Source organism: Rhinichthys klamathensis, unplaced genomic scaffold, assembly GCF_029890125.1.
Source record: "Rhinichthys klamathensis goyatoka isolate OS25496 unplaced genomic scaffold, OSU_Roscu_1.1 h1tg000232l_1, whole genome shotgun sequence".
Lineage (NCBI taxonomy): Eukaryota > Metazoa > Chordata > Actinopteri > Cypriniformes > Leuciscidae > Rhinichthys > Rhinichthys klamathensis.
Window position 1 is genome coordinate 977,877 of NW_026606756.1, and position 24,637 is coordinate 1,002,513.

General features: G+C 41.4%; 1 protein-coding gene across 1 annotated transcript in view; it reads right to left on the reverse strand.

Annotated features, from left to right (window-relative positions):
• The window catches only part of nfatc3a (nuclear factor of activated T cells 3a), a 145,150-nt gene that overhangs the window by 9,701 nt on the left and 110,812 nt on the right, over positions 1-24,637 (reverse strand). Inside the window, exons 7-9 of the mRNA XM_056265442.1 lie at positions 8,083-8,138; positions 7,666-7,792; positions 3,844-4,860 (exon numbers count right to left, since the gene is read on the reverse strand). Of these exons, the coding sequence (XP_056121417.1) occupies positions 3,844-4,860; positions 7,666-7,792; positions 8,083-8,138 (1,200 nt within the window). The remainder of the gene's footprint in view (positions 1-3,843; positions 4,861-7,665; positions 7,793-8,082; positions 8,139-24,637) is intronic.

Consider the following 24,637-nt stretch of genomic DNA (forward strand, 5'->3'; position numbering starts at 1 on the left):
ACATATGTTACAGTATACGTGAGCAACATGTTGGCAGTGAGTATTTGTGTGGCTGAGCATGCCTAGTTTGAAATACTGAGCGTGTATGAGTGCACATTTGTGAATTAGTAAGTGGCTGGCCAAGTGTGTGAACTGTGTGTGTGTTTTAATTACAGATGCTGGATCCTTCTGGACCCACACTTCACACTTACACACACACACACACTTACACTTACACACACACACTAGGGTTGTGCAGATGGACGATGTGATGGCTGACCGACATCACGATGGAGAGCCATCATCGTGATGCCACGCCCCGACCCAGATACACACTAATCTTAGTCTCTAAACTTAGCAGGGATTGCTCTGTAAATTAAATTGAGAATATAACTTATGCACATGCATGCTATTTTAAATACTGTAGTCTATGCCAGAGACGAGACGAGACGTGTTACGCCCATTTCACACATACTCCGTGTGCAGTGCGTATGCGGTACAGGAGCAGCACGCGCTATAGTGCTTTCACATATGCTGCGTTTACAGTGCGCAACTGATCCGCGGCTGTACTACAAACACATTTACTCACTATTGGTATTTCAAATCCAGAAGTTATCAGCAACTTTTATTTAAAAAAAGTTTTGTCAGCATTGCAATTCTCTTTGTACACATATACACTCTTTAATAGACGTATTCACGTTTAAACAACGTATTATTCAATGCATTACTTCTCTATAGATTATATATTAAGTTGCTCAAGCAAGTGGCCAAATATTTAACCATGTACTTAAGATCGCAAACATTTTAAATTAAAACTTAAAATTGACCTTTTCTTTTGCATAATTTAAATCTTTATACAATAAATCTTGCATGTCACAAATAACTTGTTTTTCCATCTCGTTCATTCAGAGTGTCGTTCATTATGTCCTGGTTGAAGTAAATTGTAGTTTTCCTTGTTTTACCCCGGTCTTAAAGTAAAAAGATGACTGTGAAAAATAGTAGTATTTAATTAAATGCATTTGTGGTGAGACTACTACATTTTATTTAATTAGATGCATTTATGATTAAATTCATTGTCATGTCAATCTGTGTTTAATGTGTAATTCAGCGCGTGCAGTACAGCAAAAATAGACTCGGTGCGTAAACGATCTCTGCACTGCTGTATACGCACCGCTCCTGGAACGGATCGCCGAAACGCATCCGCGTGCAGTGTGAAATACCATGTCAGGCTACACAGATATTGATCTTGACATTGTTAGCCTCTTGTCTTTTTTACATGTCTTACACTGTGCATTTAACTTAAAATATTTAATTTTGTACAAGAAAACAGCTCGTATTAATGAATTATTAGTAGCCTATTGTAGTGTCTCAGGAGATCTTGCTCAATGCTCAATGCACATCACCCAACCCTAACACACACACCTAATTTGAGTGACTCAAGCTGTTTATTAACTCTGTCTGACTGCACATTTGGATATGTAACTGAAGAATGCCAGAAAGCAGAAGTGACTCCCCGTGATCAAATTCTGGTCCAGGAATGGTATCTATCTTACAAACATGACGACATTGCTGGAATCTGTGCTGATGAACAGCATTAGCCTGAACTCTCATTAGTAATCCATGAAAAAAAACAATCTACTATGATTGATGCATAAGGTTGTAATACAGCATATAGAGCAAACAAATGTTCAGTAGTAAATTGCTGAGTTTTGAATAAGGAATCCATTGTGGTCTGTTCTTCTCAAATAAACACACCATCAGCAAAAAAATATCCATATAAACACAGAAGCTGAGGTCAAGCTCTCTCGCTGTAAGCCATACCATAGTATTCCATTCCGGACGTAGCCAATGTATTCCGCACAGTACACACTGAAAACTATGGGGTTAGAATTGTTGCATTATTCCAAATAAATAGATTGAGATTCACAAAAAATTATAATACTCACAAATAAATAAAATGAGATTTGCAAATAAAATAAAAATATTTACAAATGTGTTTAATGTCACAAACACAACTCTGCCTGGCATTTATTTGTGAACCGCTTTCTGTGCATTTGTAAATCCCCTCACGCATCTGTGGATTTTGAAACACTTCTAGCATCTATTTCTAATCTATTTATTTGTGAATTTGATACATTTTTGTGAATCTCTTTACATTTGTTTGTGAATCTCAATCTATTTATTTGGAATAATGCAACAATTCTAACCCCATAGAAAACAAACTATTTTAAAGTCACAAAAACAAAAAACATTTTAACTAGTAGTATTCTATTGTCCATGCTGTCATTACCTCATTATGTGCATGTAATTGTGACTGATAAATGATAAAAAAAAGTTTGTGGTCAGTATGATTTAATATTTTTAAAAGAAATTACTACAGCAGGGACACATTAAATTGATCAAAAGTGACAGCAAAGACATTTATATTGTTACAAAACAAAACATGCTGCTCGTTTGAACTGAGCAATTAATCCTGAAAAAATTTATCTCAGTTTTCACAAAAATATTTAGCAGCACTGTTTTTAACTGATAATAAGAATTTTTTGTGAGTACCAAATCAGCATAGAATGATTTTTTAAAGGATCATGTGACACTGAAGACTGGAGTAATTGCTGCTAAAACTCAGCTTTGCCCTCACAGGAATAAATTCAATTTAAAATATATTAAAATATAAAAGTTATTTTAAATTGGAATAATGTTTCACAAAGTATATTTCACATATTTTTCAAAAATATTGGGTCATATTGAGTGCATTGCAATGTGGAAGCATGCACTATTGTATACAGCAGGGCTCAACATTTAGCCTTGTCATGTGCTTGTCCTTTAAACAAATAAATGGGCCATTCACTTGTCCGGAAAGAATTTTTTTTTTTTTTTTTAACATAGTATAATACTGTATATACTGCAGAAAGAGCGAGAGTAATAAGGTAGTAAGCGACTCCAAACACAGCCTCTCTGTTTCCCTCCCCCACACTACTAACTTTACTAGGTCTCATAGTTCTTGCTAAGAAGGATTAACAGTGTAATGAATCCGCCCTATGCCATGACACTCTTAAGATCTGGGACCTGTTAACCACTCTAACGTCCCAGGCAACTTGTGCATGCAAATTCATTTTAGTAAATGAAGCATTAACTCTACTAGTTCCTGTTATGAATAAGCTACTACTGCACAGATTCACGCATATTTATTTACCCTTAATGTATTATTCACACACTAGTCGACTGAGTGCCTGTCATTCTCAAATATCCATAAATATCATATATGAATAAAGTGAATAAAAGGGTAATTATTTCAGTGAGTACTACAGAAACTACAACAAAGGGAGGAAAACAGACATGCCTGCTGGTGGGACTCATGCATTGTAGTTTTGGTCATCATAGCTAAATCAAATGCAACCTGGAGTGGCCCAGTCAAAAGTCAGTGGACACTATACATGCCTCTTCCGGTATAGTATTCTCCCCCAGCAAACTGTGGTAATATTGATCTTAATCTTTCTGTCATATTTTTATGCCCTATATTTTATTTACATGTCAATCACAATGAATTATATTATAATATAGTATAATACATATATTATTAACTGTAGTAAACATAAAATTTTATATTATATTAAAACCACATTTTGGTAATGAGTTTTAGAAGCTTTAAATGTCTTTAGTCTAAAGGTGATGATATCATATCAATATTGTCCTGTTGTGGGACTATTCCTGAAGGTTTAATTTTGTGCTTAATTTCCATACACTGCGCTGCACCGGAGGTTGTGGTGGCCACTGGGGCTAAATGTGGAAGTGATCAGGCACATTCAAATGTTATTAAGTGTCATAAGATGAAAATACACTGTTTAACAAAGTGCAAAGACTCACCATCGTCAAGCGTAATGTCCTGCAAGCCAATGGTACGGAAAGTGGGCTCTCTATCTTCTGGCTCCTGTTTGATGTTCAGTCTCTCTTCCTGTTGGGTCAGGGGGTGCACCAAAGGACCTGAAGGGGACAACCCAGCCAAAACAGGGCTGCTAGCCTGTGGGGAAGGCTGTCCAGAGAGCGCCATGGGCCCCAAAGGGCTGCTGGATGTAGGAGACGGGGAGGTAGGGGAATGGTAGGGGAGGGAATGGATCTGGGGGGACGAGGGCCCAGAGTGGGGAGATGGCACCATTCGAGAGGGAGCACTTGAGGGTGTGGGGCAGGAGGCAGAACGCTGCCCGGCTGGATGGTAAACCAGTGGATGCTGCAGCTGTGGGACCTGCTGTCCCAGCGTGTGGGTGGGTGATGGGACCTGCCCTGGAGTGGGGCAGTGATAGCCTAGAGAGTGAAGGTGAGGGGCAGAGTGGGCCATGACCTGGTTGCTACCTGTACAGGCTGCATGGCTGAGGCTGGGGCAAGACCCCGGCGGCACTCCAGAGGTGGGTATTGAAGAAGCCGGGCCATACACCATCCCCAAACCCAGGGTGTGACACCCGGATGGATCGGCCTGGAAGGGCAACCTCTCGTAGGCCTGTGCGGAGCCCGCAGTCATAGGAAGACTGTGCTGGCTGTTGAAGGGCATGTTGTGCTGTATGGGTGGGTAAGATGGCCTGGCAGTGGCAGAAGGGCCTGGGTGGAAGGGCATCTGGCATTCGGGAGGCGCATTCAGTCCTTGAGCCTGAAGATGGGGCAGGTGGGGAAGAGTTGGGGAGCCCATTGGGGCACAGGGGGCCTGGAGTGGGTGCAGGCCTGCAGCCAGGCCACGTGGGGAGCTAGACAGAAGGCCGTCTGGTGGGTGGGAGTGCTCTGGGGAGGACAGCGGCTGAGCGCAGACCAAACTGGCAGCATGGACTAGAGGCATAGACATGGGCGGCACGGCAGGGGAGTCCAGATCATCCCTATGTTCCTGCTTGACCAGGACTGGAAGGATGGAGAGAGAGAGAGAGAGAGAGAGAGAGAGAGAGAGAGAGAGAGAGAGAGAGAGAGAGAGAGAGAGAGAGAGAGAGAGAGAGAGAGAGAGAGAGAGAGAGAGAGAGAGAGAGAGAGAGAGAGAGAGATGGTTAAAAAAAATGAGGAAAGAGAAAAACTTTAATTGATAATCTTAACATTTGAAATGTCTTTAGCTATAAAATGTCACTGAATTAGTCTGAACAGTAATTATCTGTTTCACTAGTTTGAAACTTTTCAGTAATATTAGTAATACCTCTTTAAGTATTTTTATTTATACTTTTATTGTGATCATATTGAGAGTTATTGAGATCTCATGATGCCATTACATTAGCATATCAAACTGATTAACCATACTGGTTTGGCAATTTCTTTTAAAGTTTAATAGATTCACAGCACTAATGAACTCTTGTCCCATTTCCCATGTCAGATAAAACTGACAGCAAAATTATATGACTAACATATGTTCAAGAACTATGCTCAGTATAAAAATTGCACATATTTCATTATGATCCAATATTTTCATCAAACTCTCCTCTTCTCTCCTACATGTGCACACAATGAGTAATAGTAACAGTGTTCAGTAACCCATTTCCCGATCTGCCATTTCCCTGGCTCGCATGAGTGGGGGATATTTTTACTTGCTGTGGACTCTGAGAGAGCATATGTTGCCTGCTTGAGTGCCATGTAAACCAGTGCTGAATTTGGGAACTGAAGAATGCTGTCTGCCCTCCAGCATAGCTTCAAATGGGAACCAAAATCCAGTTCACAGCCCATACGCTGCTGCAAGGCCATTACTGCAGTAAAACTGTAGTTTCCTGATATGAAGCGCAAGTGGTGACCATGTGTGGGAGAGAGTGTGAATGCATTTGAGTCTGGTGTTACTCATTGTGTATTTACAATGCACTTGAAATAAAGCTTAGTTTCAGTTGATAAATACAACTAATAGCATTCATTTCCAGGTGAATTTTGGACCAAAGCTGGTGGATTTGTCTGTGACCAACAAAGAAGCCTCAGACATTCAATTAGGTGGATTACAAACTACTTCCTCGCAGGCCCAACAGCATTCACACTCTATTTAGTTTAAATCTGGATTAAGATCTCTGCTCATCGCATCAGACATCTTATTCATTACCCATGAAAAGTCTGGCTCTACTCTAACAACACAGCACCTCAGCCCTTCCCCCTGCTATGCCACTTTCTCAGTGGGCTGATGCCATGGCAACCACAGTCGCCGTGGCCTGTTCATAATATTGGCTGCCTGTGCTGTCGTCTGATTGGCTGAAACCCAACGGGTTAGTGTGGAAAACAGGAAACCCTAATTTGAGTGGGTGCTTTGTGGAGCGGAGAGGGTGGGCGGGAGGCTGGGCCTATCTCGCTCTCTCACTCTCCCTCTCTTTTTGTCTTTCTCGATCTCTTTTACAGGTTAGCATGCAACTCGGAGATAGAGACAAAGAAAAAAAGTTGCTCACGTGTGATTCAATTACGCCAACGCTGTTTTTTCGGTTTGACTCACTTTGGGAAATTAATAACAAACGAGCTTATAGCTATGAGAACCACACACAATTACACTTCATTAGAAACTCTATAAGCCATAATTAGATTTCGCCTTTTACTGCACCCTGGATGTCGGTCTATTCCATCAGATATATAAATATCAATTTCAAAAGCAGAGCTAATAATGTGCTGATGTAATGCATGTCAATTCAACTTGTGAGACACATTATTATTGCCATGTGAATCATCAAGCTCATGATTCAACAGACTTATCATAGGGAAAATCTTCTAAAATGCAAAGCAGTTCTGCAGAATATGACTCTTAAGACAGATGAAGCCAACGGGAGATTGAAACAGAACGAGAGCATTTAATGAGAACGAGAAAAACAGAAAGACAAAGACATTGAAGGGGTCCAGTTCTTGAGTACCCCAAATTTGCATGCCTCCTGCCACATGTAAATCATGCTGATTCTTTCTTTATGTGTTTTACATGAGTGGTTACCAGGTGCTCAACTGTTACTGGAACAACCTCATCCCTAACCACACTGGTGCACAGTGCAGAGGAACGCTGGCATGATCAAACGGGTGACTATGTTGTGAAAACCCGCATGTGTGCCATTCTTGTTACTGTTAGGTGAAGTTAGCAAGAAAACTATTTTGCATGAAGGCCAGACTCAGACACAATCCAATTCTTGATGTAATGTGGACATTAAGTCGCATTTGTCATACATTACATAATACATTACATTCAATATACTTTATATTGCATTTTCTTGTTTATATTATGACTTATCAATAATTGATTGATATTATTGTCTTTTTTTTTACTGTAAAATGTAACCACAATTACAAAAACATATTGAGCAAATTTTTAACAGAGCTGTACTGAGTAAAATACAACCTGAACCTGTGAGGCACTTAGGATCTATGAAGTACTTTATTATTTTAAATGAATACTTTTATTCAGTAAAAATACATTATTTTGACCATGAGTGACAGTAAAGATTTTTACTCTTGTTCTGTTGAACTTTCCAGTCATCTAGAATCCAGAAAAATACTTTTTCCTGTATGTTTGATAAAATATATGCAGCCTTTGTGAGCACAAGAGATGTCTTTAAAAAAAGCATTTAAAAAAATAATCTTCCCAACCCCAAAATTTAAAACAGAAGTCTATATACTTTTCTATGAGGCCATACAAGTACATGACATTGCTAAGTTAAGAGCAGCAAATAGTTGAGTAATATTCTGAGCTAATTTTGTAATGTGCTGTATAATACAAACCTGGCAGATAGGTAAAGCGGTGTGACTGACTCCTTTTCCGTTTGCCATTGCACATGTAGAACTGCACCTGCACAGCTGAAGTGACCGTCTTACTGTGATAAGGAGGCACCTCCACCACAATGCTTGACTACAGATGGAGACATAACTTTACTAAACAACACATCATGGATGTCTGAGGCAAACCTCTCAAAGTTGATCCACAGAAGAATTCAAAGTTCAAATATAGTCAAAACACATTACAATGTCCTCAAATCTATCATGTGTTAAACATTCAGAAGACTGAGGAGAATTTCAGCTTTTAGTTCCGTTAAAGACAGAAAAAAAGACTGGAAAAGGGTATGTAGACATTTTTATGTCTGTGCTTTTGTTGGCAAAACAAAGCCATGTAGACATGTAAAAAGGAAAGCATTCACTTACTCCTTGACTCTTTTCTCTGATGATCTTCGCCTCCACCTCCCACTGCGGTCTTCCATCTGAAGAAAGAAAATCGTTAGCTGCATACGCAGGAACAACATATTAGGTCAGCTAGCATTCACAAGAACTCTATCTGCCAATATTTGCCCCTCAAATTTAGATAACTTGACCCTCTCATCATTACTGCCCAACTATCATCATGTCTTCCAACATTCCTCTGAAACTTTCAAGATCTAGGTTACAAATAGCTAATCAGCAATAGGGAGCTTTACTCCTGCATGTTTCTACAGGTGCTCCAGTACTGAATCCAGTGAGAAGCTTGAAAAATTGTGCCTCACCTTTAGAATAATAAGATGATTAATTGAATTTGCTTGCAAACGATAAGCCTTTTTCCACAAAGGGAAAGAGACTCAATTGCTCGAATAGATCAAAATGTCAGCTCTATGCAGGGACTATGTACAGCAATGACCTGACCATGAAAACAAATGTTATATTAAATACTCCCAAGAAAGAGGGCTAGAAATGCTGGAGCTTTATTAGCAGAGTGAGTTCTTCACAGCGGGCTACTCAAGAGGCTCTTTAATGAAAATCAGATCAGTCTCACTCTGTTTGCCCTTTGCTGACAGGAATAGAAAAGACTCTTAGGCCCCTAACAGGTAATGATGTAATTTATAAGGCCGTTAGAGTCTTAGAGAGATGTGTGGAATAACTTTATTTATTGTTGAATCATGGCAAGATGCGTGAAATAAATGTATTCATTGCACAACACCTCCACGTGCTGCCCGCGGAGAGGCGCAGGATCTCTCAGAAACATGCTGTCATCTCATTTTTCCTTTGACATGAAGTAAATCAACTGCGCAGATGTCTTACAGACAGAAAATAAAAGCCAAGGTACCAGCCGACTGGTTAAGACTAATCCTGATCCTGGAAGGAAAAACAGTCACTTCATGGATCATAAATTACATTAACTGCATGGCACAGGTCTGATTTACACTCTTAAAACACATTTCCAGCTTTGAAGTTTGTCCTTGACATGAGTCTAACATGGGACAAACAGCAGTATACTCCCAAGAATGTCTGAAAATGTGGGAATACATAAACAAAAAACCTTTCAAAGGGGTAATGTAGTGGGCACTGTTTGAGGACTGCTATCAAACTGAAGATACCACTGTGAGAAGTTTCATTATCACCTGGTGCATTACACTCCAGAGACTGCTGTTTACACAAGGTTACTGTGTAGAGTCTCAACTCCCCTCTGTGTCAAAAGGCATTTTGTTAATATAAGAATGACCTTGGACGCCTGTAACTTCAGCAGTAGTAGTACAGCAGCACATGTTGACATTCACCGGACACCGGAGAGGGCCCCACATGAGGGCAGGTTCAAACAGGAATGAGACTCCAAGCACACACACTCGCTGTCCTAATTCTTCAGCTCAGAAACACTGCTTTTCTGTTATTACTAGTGTGATAAACAAAACTCACGAAAAAAATAAATTCTGGCAAAATCATACAAAGCCTTTATGTGTCATTATGTGGAATTAAATGTCCTGCTGGAAAGCAAAAACTAGCCTCAATTGAAACAGATGGTTAATGTAACTCTTCACTAATAATTTCCTGATTCATTAATTATAAAAAACTTTTTTTTGTTAGCTTTCCTGGGTCAGATTTTTTTTCCATAGTAAACACTCAATTGCACTTAGTATTTCTTATCTGCCATATATATAATGTCACTGTAACCAAAACAAATGAATTAATGTTTGAGGACTATAGGGGGAAAATAATGTTAACCCTGTAAAGCCTGACATCTGAAATAATAATAATAAAAAATCAACAGTTTATTGAACCTTTATTCTTTTTTAATACAATAGACTTTTGGCTCATATAGTATGATAGAGCAAAATATGGAGCTCATACTCTAGGAAGAAAAACACTTTTATCAAGGCCAAGACTATCCTTTGTAGACTATGGGTGAACTATCCTTTAAAGTTTCTTTTTATTCCGGAATACGAGGATTTGAATCATTCAATTAGATTAGATACAATGTGTCAAATTTAGACCTAAAATTATCAGTCCCCTTCCTCTCATATGTCCTGCTTTGTTCCCTACTGCTAGAGTGGCCCCTAGGGACGAATTTCTCTCAGATGGATGGCTCCGTGCCAGTCTACAAAAAGACTTCTCCCTATATTTTCAAGTGAATTGAGGATATAATTTTATGAATTCCAGACTCGCCAACTTTTATCCAGAGATCTTAGACAACATTTTGCTTATAGATTCAGCATGGGTTATTATTGGAGCAACGAAAAAAGTCTCAGTCTTAACCAGTCGGCTCTAAAGATTATAATACTGCATCAATGTGTGGCATGTTATCATGAATAATACAAAAACTTCACTCTATCCTCAATTATTTTAAGGGTGCACAGAGTAAATTCCTTATTAAAAAGTTACACACACACACACACACACACACACACACGCGCGCACACACACACACACACACAAAATAATACTAAACATTATATTATACTAAACATTATAGAATTATACTAAAGAGAATAAAACAAATCCATGTTAAGAAAACATGATCAGCTCAATACGACTCATTTTTATCTCATATGTTGTTATATTTTACTGAGCACTCCTTTAACAACATATAGGATTTCAAACACAATTATAGAACACATTCTTGCAAATCACACAGATACTACTTGATGAGCTCCCGCTCAAAAAGATATTAACTTTTCCCCTGGAGCTGCTCAAGGCCAGATGTGAGAGCTAAATTTCCATCCTACTTGTTAAAGCAACCCAGGACTTTCCATTTTTATACAATGCAACAAAAGCATGGGTAATCACCATATAGATTGCCTAGAGGAGTTGCCACTTCACAGGGAGCCAATTAGAGAAGAGGTAAGTTCCAAAGGGTGTCTCTCGGAGTCATTTTGTTGGGTTAGTACAGCCCTGTGTGTTTATGTGTAAACTCCTATTGATTGAGTCAGTGTGTCATTGTCTCAAACTAGAAACACACACACACACACACACACACACACACACACTCAAGGCAGGCCAAGACTCGTATTCCCAGAATGCCTTTCATTCATTGCCTTCATCTGAGGCAGGTCCTAACTTGCGTTTAATTACTTACAAACCGGTGTGTCCATGAGTGATGGAAATGGAAAAAGAGAAGTGTTGCTTATCAAAGAATTTCAAAAAGAGCACACAAATGATGCAGGAAAGAGACAAGGAAAAAAATATGTTCTACTATGCTAGTTATAAAGAGTAATAGAGTGTAAGAGAACATAAATAAATAAATAAATAAATAAAGGAAGGAAGTAAAAAGAGAGACTGTGGTTACACTTTATTTCGATAGTCACTTTAGACATTCTACTAACTATAAGTAACTTTTCAACTACATGTCAACTAACTGTCTTTAGAGTATTAGTTGGCTGTAGTAGACTGTCAGTAGACTGGTAGGTTATGGTTAGGTGTTAGGGTTCGGGTTAGGAGAACAAGTTGACTTGTAGTTGCTAAGTTACTTATAGTCAGCAGAATATCTGTTGGGGGACAAACAAAATAAAGTGTTAGCAGATATTAAGCAGACAGTCTACTAATTCTCTAATGACAGTTAGTTGACATGTAGTTGAAAAGTTACTTATAGTTAGTAGAATGTCTAAAGTGGACTATCGAAATAAAGTGTTACCGAGACTGTCTGCTGTAGAAGACAGACAGTCTTCTGAGGGCTCTGTTGAGTGTGTAAAAAGTCTATTTCAACAAAAATCCATACAGACAGAGCACTGCTGAGGCTTATGACAGTCGAACACCAAAAAGTCTATCTAATAAAGCCTCTTAAAAGCACAGTGACTAAAAGCTGAGGCTTCAGACTGATGGCCACATGGTAGGCCTATGTGTCAAATGGGAGAGAAAGAGCCACATACAACAATTGAGCTATAGTCACTTAATCAGGCAGACGTAACTAGCGATATTCAAAACTAAATATATTGAAAACAGACTGCTACTCTGGTGGTTTGTCTGAATGAATAGTCGACTAATCAGTCCTTAGTAAACCATGAAAAATTAGGATGGTTTCAGGTTGATCTGACCCCGAATGCATTTCTTGGCGGTGTTCACATTGTATTTCCCAAGTTTTAAAAACAGATGGACAATTTGTGGTATCACTTTAAAAGGTTTTCTTTTCTTAATAGATTTATTTTTGACGTTTTTGACGTTTATTGCGATAGGACAGTACAGAGAACTGACAGGAAGCGAAGCGGGAGAGAGGGAGACAGAATCGGGAAATGTCCGCAAGCCGGGTCACCTGAAGCACAACACGACAACATGTTGGACAGCAGTGATGGGAATAACGGCATTATAAATAAACGGCGTTACTAACGGCGTTATCTTTTTCAGTAACGAGTAATCAAACGAATTACTGTTTACCCCGTTACAACGCCGTTACCGTTACTGACAATAAAATGCGGCGTTAATATAGCCTAATTGAGCTCGCTGAAGCGGTTTTCATTCGAGTAGGCTCTCTCCGCCATAGGACCTGCAAAGTTTTTTCTCTGATGTGTGTGTGTTTATGAGGCGCCGGACTGGACAAAAGCGAAGCGAACGCCGCGAGCACGCTCGACAATGCGCGAGAGAGACCGAGTGTGTCCGAGAGCGCGCTCGACAGTGCGCGAGAGAGACCGAGTGTGTCCGAGAGCGTGCTCGACAGTGCGTGAGAAAGACCGAGGGTGTCCGAGCATTATATAGTTTGTTTATAAATAAATTACAAATTTCATCATTAGAATAATCTCTGTAGCCTATTGGTATCATCTGCAAAGTTTTAATTAATTTACATGATTATACAAATAAAATCTAAAAAATAACCTGCAGGGAACGTTCTGGGAAGGTTCTGGGAGCACTTCTTGTTAAACTGTTTACTTTTGTGAGGAAGAAAATACTTAGGCTACAGTATGTCTACCAGTTGTGAAGTTGTGTGACAGTTTTATCATTTTAATTTGCACTAAAAAGAGTGTATGTATATTTTTTATTGTTATTTATTCATTTTTGGTACATTTCTTAAGAAGCATAATTTATTTTTAGACTTATTTGTTGGCCGGTTGTGGTCTGTGCAATATTAAATATTACAAGTTCTAAACCATCTATTATGTTCCCTTCCGAAGGGAACTCGCACTGCGTCGAATGACGCTTTGGGGAACGCCTCAGGCGTGACAGGTGTCTGAAATCACTATCAAATCACGTCAATCACATTGACCGGCGACAGCCCGTGAATTATTAGCGTGAATGATTAACGTGCAACCTGGAAGTATATAAGGGCGCCTTGCAAACATGACAAATCATCTTTTCGTCTTCAGGGACTGTTTTGTCTGTAACCGCTTTGAAAATCAGGTAATTATGAAATGCTTTCAGAAGTGTGCAGACCCGTGCTCAAGATATCTGAAGCCGGGTGACACACAAGAACTGTGCATTTTTCTGTCTGGGAAGGAAGAGCGCGCACAGGCAGTTCCCTCACAAATTGTGAGAATTTTCTTTGTGAACGCTCCGCTCTCGGCTGTCTCGAGAGAAGAGGGTTCAGCGTCTGGATGTCTGGTTCCCAGATGAAGCCAATCGATCGCCTTGAGAGGGGTGTAATCCTCTCAGACGATGCGGCGGCTGACGAGGGTAAGCTGCAAATGGATGAAGTTTTTCAAAAAAAAGAAAAGAAAAAAAAAGAAGGGAAAACTTAGTCCGGCAGCGAGCGCTCTCCCGGACAAACAGGAGATGGCTGATAAGGGTGGTAATCAGGGCCTGAAGTTAACTTTTTTGGCCACCAGCCACTGTGGCAGGTGGATATAAAAATTCACCTGCCACAGAGACTTTTTACCAGCCTTTTTTTTTTTTTTTTGGCTCATAGCCTAAAGGTGAAAAACGGGAATTTCACAATATTGTTCTTTAACTTGTACACATTTAAGTGCTGTCAAGTTATTAACGAAATCAATATAAGTAATAATAACTCTTAGAATATACATTTTAAAAAAATCTTTTTATTCATTGATTTTGACACACACATGCACAACAGATCTATAGACCTACCGCAGCTCGTATGTAAACAAATCACCCGCGGCTGTGTTGATGGCTGATTTAGTCACGTAGACAGCTAGGTCCTGACAGCTTTTAGTTACAGCGTTCAGGAACCGTTAAGCAGAACTAAATTAATATTATTATTGGTAAAGTTACCGGGTACCGGACATTTTCTCACCGGTTCCCAACTCCCAACATGTACTACAGTTGCACACGCACACATCTGTGCAACTGTCATTGTTCTGGAGCCTACGTCAGGGTTACATTATCTCATCCCATCTCACCAACAGTTCAATACTGGCACATCCAAACGTAGTCAGAAAAGGGTCTCATCTTCTTTCTGATCGCATGAACGTTACGAAACAACAGTCGCTGTCATAAATCAGCCGCTCACGAAGCTTGCCGTTGTCGCCAATTGACCACTTTGTATTAAAATGTCTTATTTTACTTTTCTTTGACTCATCCTCATCTTTTTGTTGGTTGTTTGTTTCAGCTGGCCTTTTTACCCCAGTAATGTGCCGCCACATTATAGCTAAGGTCCAACGCAATGAAAATGAAAACGTAAAAAAAAAAACCTAATGAATCACTCAATTCTCATTGGCTACCTGCCAATGTGGCAGGTAGATTGACAGTGTTACCCGCCAATAGCAAAATTCACCCGCATTTGGCAGGTGGTCGGGTGTTAATTTCAGGCCCTGGTGGTAATAATAGGATATATCCTGTATCTTCTCAGCCACCCTGTCCAGTGCATGCTGAGCTGGTTGGTGTTATGGAACGTGCCGCGGGCAGGCTGTGCTCGTTGGGGGAGAAATCGCTCGCGGTGAGAGCGGTTTTTCCCCGGTCATAGAACCACCAGCTCAAGTGAGCCTTTCATTTCTTCCCGATCTCATACTGAGATCGAGAGGACATGGAAGAACCAATCATCTCTGCCTGTATCCACCAACATCAGCAGGCTAGTCTCGCTGATGTTTAGAGGATAGGAGAGCGTGGGTATGCGTCGATAGGATAATCGACACTGAGAGCTCAAACCCTGCCAGTTGAATGGCAGAGCATACACATCAGCGGGTCAGGCCGGTGCTAGCCTGCACATCATGGCGGTGTTGCAGGTACACCAGGCCGATCTGCTGGGGGATCTCGACCAGGGGGTGGGGCCCTTGAGGCGGTTACTGAGCTGCGCCGCAAAAAAAAAAAAAAAAAAAAAAGAAGCTCTTCGGGCCACCAAACAGACTGCTTCCGCAATCTGCCGGTCGATGGCGACGATACTGGCCACGGAGATACATTTGTGGTTGAACCTGGCCGACATCGGGGAGAAAGAGAAAGGCTTTCTCCTCGATTCGGTGTTTTCGCCCTCTGAGCTTTTCGGCACCTCCGTGGTGGCGGTGGTTGGAAAGTTCAGAGAGGCGAAGGCGCGCTCAGCTGTATCCAGGACATACATACCGCTGAGATCCGTGTCCACGCCCAGACAGATGGGAGGGCTTGGCCTATCATGGTCCGAGGACCTTAGATAGGGCCAGAGAGCCCGTGTCACCTCTCGTGCGCCTCCTCCGTGGAGTAGTAGGTCGCAGAGGAGGCGTGACTCCCGCAAGAAGAGGGATCTGAGGGAGGTGATCCAGCACAAACGCACATTGCGTCGGTCTTGGATCATCTTCCCTGAGGGCGTGATTATATCTTAGCCCTTTCCTCTCTTCCCCGACTCCCCAAGCGCTTCTTACATCAGGCCTGAGGCTGGGCTCATGGTTAGAACAATGTTCTGATGGCCCACCTCGGCTTGGTTAGTGAGAGTGCCTCTTTCAGGTATGTAAAGGTGGTAGACCCCATGTTCATGAAGAACTGTCTGGTGAGTCTTCACTTCGCACGCCGCAGGTGAGCTGCTGGTCTTTCAAAGAGTATTTTTTGTGATTAAAAAATAATATGTTTCTCTTTACAGACCTAGTTCCCTGTATAGAGTTATGGGGCCATGTCAAGGTAATAAGGTAAGAGAACTTTATTGGATTATCAGGGCCCTGAAGTTCCCCGTTAGATGGCCAGAACAATAACTATGTTAGCCTTCGGGCTATTAGCCACATCAGGGTAGAGTAGTTGGTCTCTCTCTGATAGAATATTTTACTTAGAGTTTTGACTGACGCTAGAGCTTCAGATAGATCTTATGTCTGGCCCATAGGACCATTGACTTCTCTGAGTATTTTGCCCCTTGAGCTCTGTTCGAGTTTTCATTAGGTTGAGCGGTTCTGCAGCCCTTTGTATGGAATAATACAGACTATATTCTTTAGTAGGCTGTGGCTCCTCCGATCCCTCAGATAGATCTATCCTTACAGGCTGGCCCCCACCAGGGCCGCCTCTGTAGCTGGCCTAGGCTGTGCCAGGGATATTAGAGGTGTTCTGCTAAAATTTAGCATTTCTTCCTCTGACCCTTCACTTGGTGAATGAGGTTTCTGGCATCCCGGTATAAACAGCCTCCTCCCATGGGAGTCGTTAGGCCAAGGCCCGCCCCCTTCTCTGCATTCTGGGGTGACTAGAGTAATGCAGCGTGGTGGAGAGGATGGTTTATAGGACATGATAGGCCTCAATTAGGTCTCCGTGGTATGCAAGTCCTTTTCGAGCAGGGTTAGTCCGTCTTTCGATTCACGAAGAAGACTGGGTCTTTTGCCCGACCCTGCCGTGCAGAACTGGCCTACGGATTTAGGCCCCCAGTATAGGCTTCACTCACCTCGCTGAGCTACTGCTCGAGCGCCGGGTTGTAGGTGGTTGGCTTTCACTCAAGCCCCACTCCCCTAGGTTGGGCACAGATACATTTCTGTCACCCCTAGAGCTGCTGGCAGGCCCGCACCCTGGTAACCTCAGGGTGAGGTGTGAGTATTTCCGTGTTACAGGGTAGGTTTGAGCACTTCACTCCCAGTTCTGTTTATCCCACCTCGCACCACTATAGCTCGGGTTGAGTATGAAGTAAGGCTTCACTTCTTCTTTGGTCGAAGTACGCTCCCCTGAAGCCAGAGCATTGCCCTGAGCTGACGCCCATGCATAGATGGTAGGCCCCAGACTAACTGGGGCCTCCGTTGAGGCAGAGTGGCGTATGTTGTACTCCCCTTGTTTTTAAGGGTGCTAAGCTCTCTTGCTGAGTACACTGCCGTGGGCAATGTGATTAGGCACCAGGATGCTGTAGGCGCTGTGTAAACAGCTTATCTGCCAACGAAGGCTGCGCCATCAGGTAGTAGGCCTCAGCAGGCCTCCTTGTATGGGCAGCCCCCAAGAGGGCGCAGTAGGCTACTTCTCGAGAGAAATGGTTGGCCTTGGTGGTTCAGGCAGTTGACTCACCGGTGGGTAGTAGGCCTTAAACAGGCATCCTCGGAGGTGAGTCCCAACATTGTGGGACATACTTTATAGCCGTTACCAGGTAGCTAGCCGTATTAGACCTCCTGTGGGTGGGCCCAATAGTTACGTTGGTGTAGTATGGTTCCCAACAGTGTTCCTTTCCAGCAGAATTGACTTGCTATCAGCTAGTAGGCCCAACCAGGCCTCCCTGATAGGCGAGTCCCCAGCTGGCTGGCCTTAGGAGGCCGCCTTGGAACTGTCACCCGGACTCAGCTACCAGTTGCTATCAGGTAGTAGGCCCCTCAGGCCTCCCTGAAGGTGAATTCCCACTTAAGAGGGTTATCAGGTAGTAGGCCTCACCCGGCCTCCCTGAAGGCGAATCCCCACCTACATTGGCTATCAGGTATTAGGCCTCACCAGGCCTCCCTGGAGACAAGCCCAAGGACAGACAACTGGACAGCTAGCCTGACTTACTATCGGGTAGCATAAAAAGCTCCCAGATATTATGGCTGTCAGGTAGTAGGCCTCACCAGGCCTCCCTGAAGACGAGTTCCCACATGCTGTGATTATCAGGTAGTAGGCCCCACCAGGCCTTCCTGAGGGTGAGTTCCCCACGTACTATCGTTATCAGGTAGTAGGCCTCTCTAGGCCTCCCTGTAGGTGACCACATACTGTTGCTATCAGGTAGTAGGCCTCACCGGGCCTCCTTGTGAGTGGTTCCCTAGCGGTGCTGGGTTCAGGAAGCTAGTGGCCTCTTGCTATAAGTTCAGCTGGTCTTAGCAGACAGCTGCTGAAGGCGAGCTTGCGCCCTGGCTTGACTAAAGTGTTCATTCTCTGCTACTGGTTCCCTCCCGGAACCTTTTTCCTGCCTACAACCTGGTTTTGCCTACCAGGCGGACCATGTGCTCCCCTCATTGAGGGTCACTATGAGCACGCGGACCCCTGAGTCTGGTCAGACGGTCGTAGGCCTCCCAGTTAGATCAGGCCGTAGGCCTTCACAGGCCTCCTCAGTGTTTTGAAACATAAACACTGGGTTGATCCGTGGATCGAGTAGAGAAACTCCCCTCGCTAGCAAGGGTTGGATAGCACTATGCTGAGTCATACTCTCCGGGATATCCCGTCTCTGAGATCCGGGCCGAGCGGTTCACTGCCAGCTTCGCAGTCCCTCGGGTTGGATGCCTTACCTAAAGGCATATTCCAGAGGCTCTGTCTTCGGACAGACAGGAAGTGGCCAGACTAAGTGTCTATGTAACTGATGCCAGGTCAGGCCATCCTGGTGGCATTTCGGGGTGAGTACGTTCCCCTGAATAGTGACTGGCTGGGGTTCCTTCGGGTTCCTTAGCCACATTCCCTAGAAGGGACCCCTTCTAATTTAAGTTGTGGTCCTTTGAGCAGGCCCAGGTAGGCCTTTCATTTAACTATGTTTATGGAGGTTTTCCTGTGAGGCTTATTGCTTGGGCTATGACCGTAGGGAATGCTGTCACTGACAGCCCAGTGTGACCTGAGGGTGAGTGGTTCTAGCATTTCATTTGAATTTGCTGGTTTGGACAGTTGTCGCTGCCTATGGGCATGCACTCCCCTTAGCATGGCGGCGTGGGTATATCGTTCCCCAAAGCGTCATTCGACGCAGTGCGAGTTCCCTTCGGAAGGGAACGTCTCAGGTTACGACTGTAACCTATGTTCCCTGAGAATAGGGAACGAGACACTGCGTCTCCTTGCCATGCCTCGGGGCCTGCCTGCCGTACAGTCCCTTCAGACGATAAGGTGATTTGTCATGTTTGCAAGGCGCCCTTATATACTTCCAAGTCGCACGTTAATCATTCACGCTAATGATTCACGGGCTGTCGCCGGTCAATATGATTGACGTGATTTGATAGTGATTTCAGACACCTGTCACGCCTGAGGCGTTCCCCAAAGCGTCATTCGACACAGTGTATCATTCCCTATTCTCAGGGAACATAGGTTATAGTCGTAACCTGAGACGTTTTATTGTTTTACTATAGTAATGATAATATTTAAAATAATATATTGAATTTAATAGTCTCTCACACTGTCCCACAGCAACATTATAATACTGTAGATTAGTGTACAATGTTTATAATAATAATTTATACTGGATAAAACAGTGCATTGTGTGATTAGATGTGAGTGTTAGATTCTCATGGTTACAACTTTAAAGCATATTGTGCAGAGATGGCAAAAGCAGGCCCATGATGACCTTTTATTCGGTCCACCATGCCATGTCACAAAAGGTGGGAAAAATGTGAAAAAAACATGCCATTAAAGCCTATCTTCATTTCTAATTTACCTTTTCATTTTAACATTTATTTTGCATTGAAATGCATGGAATATAAGAGAAATGTACATTTTAATAATAATAACAATAATAATATAGTTGTATATAATGCAGCTTTTAGCTTTCATCCCATGGCCCTCGATAAAGTTAGATTTTTGGCTCTTGTTAGTAAAACATTTTGGTTACCTCTGTTATAGTGAATTAAAATTAGTACAGTCATTCGAATAAAATTTGAATGAAACAGATTAATTAATCAAATTAGGTAGTTGATTAGTAGCTGACTGCAGCCTTAAAAAAAACATTAAAGTGGTAAATTCTGTATTATGTTAATTGTGTACAGATGGCATTGTAACACAATATACGTATTACATTCCTTAAAGGTGAAACAATATAAAAGGTAAGCATTTTAAATGTACAGCTTTGGTTGTACCTACTTATGAAACAATGTGTGTATATTATTATACATATTAGAGGTCAACCGATAGTGGATTTTACCGATACCGATATTTAGGTTTGACCATGCATTCCGATAACCGATTATTCAACCAATATTTTTTTTAATGGATACTGGATTAAAAACAAACATAACACTCCAAGTAAAACAGTGCTGAACTGAAATGTGCTAAATTAAATAAATATATAAAAATGAATATATTAAAATGAGAACTTCAGAACAAACTCTACAGAAAATAATTTAAACATTAAAATATTACAGGTCAAATATGTGTTTTTTTTTTAGCTATAACCTAGAACATTTGTAAACTTCTTAGGTAACACTTTGCAAGTCCCATTTGTTAACAAGTATGTAATATAGCTTTCATGAACTATGCATTATGCAATATACAATACAGTTTTACTGCATGCATCATTATTTGAGCAATACAATTGTACCTTGATCGTTCATGTTAGTTTATAGTACATTAACTAAGGTAATAACAGATCAAATTAAAATTAAAACTCAATTTAAAATGTATTACTAAATGTTGAAATTAACAAACAGTGAATAATACTTCTACAACACTTATTAACCTTAGTTAATTCTAAAAATGGAATATTATTGTAAAGTGTTACCATTTCATATAAATCCAAAGAGTCATGCTTAAAGATGGCCATATTTAAATAACTGCAAAGGCCATAGCATTAAAATTACATAAATGTAGACCTATATTACATGTATAGGTGTAACTCACTTTATTTGCTTCTCTTTTAGAACACTTGATGATTATCTAATCAAAATAACAATATATATTGAAGTGATAAAAATATAACTGAAATCGAATGCGTTTCTGATTTGTTTATGTTTCTGTCGGCTGCATGAACATACCCAGCAAGCAATAACCGTCATTTCAACGTCTCGGTTAAATATACACTCACCGGCCACTTTATTAGGTACACCTGTCCAACTGCTCGTTAACACTTAATTTCTAAGCAGCCAATCACATGGCGGCAACTCAGTGCATTTTGGCATGTAGACATGGTCAAGACAATCTCCTGCAGTTCAAACCGAGCATCAGTATGGGGAAGAAAGTTGATTTGAGTGACTTTGAACGTGGCATGATTGTTGGTGCCAGAAGGGCTGGTCTGAGTATTTCAGAAACTGCTAATCTACTGGGATTTTCACGCACAACCATCTCTAGGGTTTACAGAGAATGGTCCGAAAAAGAAAAAACATCCAGTGAGCGGCAGTTCTGTGGGCGGAAATGCCTTGTTGATGCCAGAGGTCAGAGGAGAATGGCCAGACTGGTTCGAGCTGATAGAAGGGCAACAGTGACTGAAATAACCACTCGTTACAACCGAGGTATGCAGCAAAGCATTTGTGAAGCCACAACACGCACAACCTTGAGGCGGATGGGCTACAACAGCAGAAGACTCCACCGGGTACCACTCATCTCCACTACAAATAGGAAAAAGAGGCTACAATTTGCAAGAGCTCACCAAAATTGAACAGTTGAAGACTGGAAAAATGTTGCCTGGTCTGATGAGTCTCGATTTCTGTTGAGACATTCAGATGTTAGAGTCAGAATTTGGCGTAAACAGAATGAGAACATGGAACCATCATGCCTTGTTACCACTGTGCAGGCTGGTGGTGGTGGTGTAATGGTGTGGGGGATGTTTTCCTGGCACACTTTAGGCCCCTTAGTGCCAATTGGGCATCGTTTAAATGCCACGGCCTACCTGAGCATTGTTTCTGACCATGTCCATCCCTTTATGGCCACCATGTACCCATCCTCTGATGGCTACTTCCACCATGTCACAAAGCTCTAATCATTTCAAATTGGTTTCTTGAACATGACAATGAGTTCACTGTACTAAAATGGCCTCCACAGTCACCAGATCTCAACCCAATAGAGCATCTTTGGGATGTGGTGGAACGGGAGATTCGCATCATGGATGTGCAGCCGACAAATCTGCGGCAACTGTGTGATGCCATCATGTCAATATGGACCAAACTCCCTGAGGAATGCTTCCAGCACCTTGTTGATTCTATGCCACGAAGAATTGAGGCAGTTCTGAAGGCAAAAGGGGGTCCAACCCGTTACTAGCATGGGGTACCTAATAAAGTGGCCGGTGAGTGTAGACCCGATATAGTCCGGCTATGTGTAACCCACTTCTAGCCTAAATAACATTGAATCTGGTTACATGTAATTTTTTCTAAATAATTTCCGAGATGTAAGATATTCCATCTTGTTAGCAAAGTCAACTGTAATTACAAAGTGTTCTGCTTCATTTATTTACCATGTTCTATGTGTAGGCTGTGCGTAACCACGATCTAGCTCGTATAGTCAGCCCGGCTATCTGTAGCCCACTTATAGTCGAAAGTTTCGAAACTGATTAATTGTAGTTTTAATTAATTGTTGGGCAGGCAATGCATGATGGTTGATATCCCATCATCTTCGCATTGGTAATAATATCTACAAGGTGCCAGTGTCATTTCATGACATGGTCGATCTGTAGTCACGATTTAGCTTTGAATTGGACAGGCTATGTGCAGTCTGCTTTTAGCCCACACGGCGAAATCGAGGCAATGGCGTGGCTATAGCCCTGATTTAGACCAGCGATTAGTATAGCCAATATAGTCTTAAAATTGTTTACATGTTATTCGAACATGTAATTTTAAATGCAATTACATTTCTCAACCGCTAGATGGCAACAGCCCTACTGAGACAAGACTACTGGCAACGCGAGACTTGATAGTTAGTACTATAGACAGTAAAAGAAATGGACAGAGCGAGCCCATTGATTTCAACGGAGAAGACTTGAAGCCCGATTATTGCACTTCCTGTCTGATGTCTGAGCGACTGCGCAGGCTCAAACTGAGCGTGACGACAGTCTGGCAGTTGAAAATCTTATAGTAGCTGTGCCAAGATAAATCTGAATCACCTAATTCCTCAAAAACGTTGTTGAAATATTTTGTCCCATTGCTTTTATAGACTCTCTATTTATGGGCTTCTACCTTGACTTTGTGCCTCCATGTCCTCCTGATTGCCTCATAGACAGTTAAAGATTGCCTGCGAGCTTCTCCTCCTGTCTATACGGTAATGTCTCTATTGTGCGACAGAAAGTCCCGTGGTTATGACGCAATCTTTAGCCTATTTTTAAAAAAACGGCTTCTACGGGGCTATAACGTAAGATACAAAGTAATGGAACATTTTATACATTGTCATGTTTCTTTAGAAATTAATAATGGACAAATGAAGTCTTTGGACGCCTCAGATGTAAAGTTATTCGCTGTCAAAGTGACGCCAAAATGAATGGGAGTCAATGGGATGCTAACAGCAGGTGATGGTCTGCTACAATGGCGGCTCCCGCGAGGCTTCAACTTCCGGCTGATGGATTACCCCCTTGGTTAGTACAGATCACCGATCGCGCGATAAATGCACTAAGAATGCAACGCGCCAAAAAACGAAAGAAGAAGAAGAAGAAGATCGCGCGATAAACATTTCCACCATTTAGAAACATTTTAAACGAGCCAGAGCATTGCATTCAGCGGTCGGTCGAAGAGAACAGGTAAAAGACATTCCTACTTTTGTCTTGTAAGTATCTGTGTTTTCGTTTTGACATGTGCTCATTTTTTAGCTAAATTATTTGTTATCATGTGTTGTTGAAATCGTGACATTTTTAGCGGGTAACAGTGTATCATGCACGTGTACTGTAACCCCATGTTTCATGTGCCCTTAAACTCGAATTATCTGAATCCAAAGGTGTAAACATGAAACATGTGCAACCTATTATAAAGTGTTATGAAAGCTTTAGATCATTATGATATGAAAATATAATTTCCTCACTAAAGCTCTCATCTTTGACAAAGTCCATCATTGATTTGAACTATAATATTGAATTTGTCTGAACAATGGCTTGTTACATACAGAGAGAGCAAAAGCTAATAGAGTAGAATAATATTTGTAATTGTACAAGCACAATAAGATGAAGTTTCATTCTTAATGCCTTCATTCATTCAAGTTTGAAACTTTCAAATTAATTTTATAATACAGCATAAAAATACAAATGATTGGCTATATAAAATGAGCAATTCTAAAAAGTATCCGGCAGTATATCAATAATGCAAATAGCTCAGATGTGCATTAAAACCTATACAGAACACATACACAAAAAATAAATAAATAAACAGTACAGGTAAATGTATTATTCCATGCACACTTGAGGTTAAACTGTCAACAATGCTTTTCTTGTGCAAATTAATTTTTTTCTTATTTGGCAGATGCCGTGATGACCAACTTCCCAGCAGCAACAGTTTTATATTTTATTATCTTAAGTTGTTGATGTTCCATATTTTTTTTTATCATTTTATATTGTATTTTTAATATTTGATTTGGTCATTTTTTTGTTTTGATCTTTTTGTAAGTTGTTAATGTTCTTTTTCCAAATAAAACC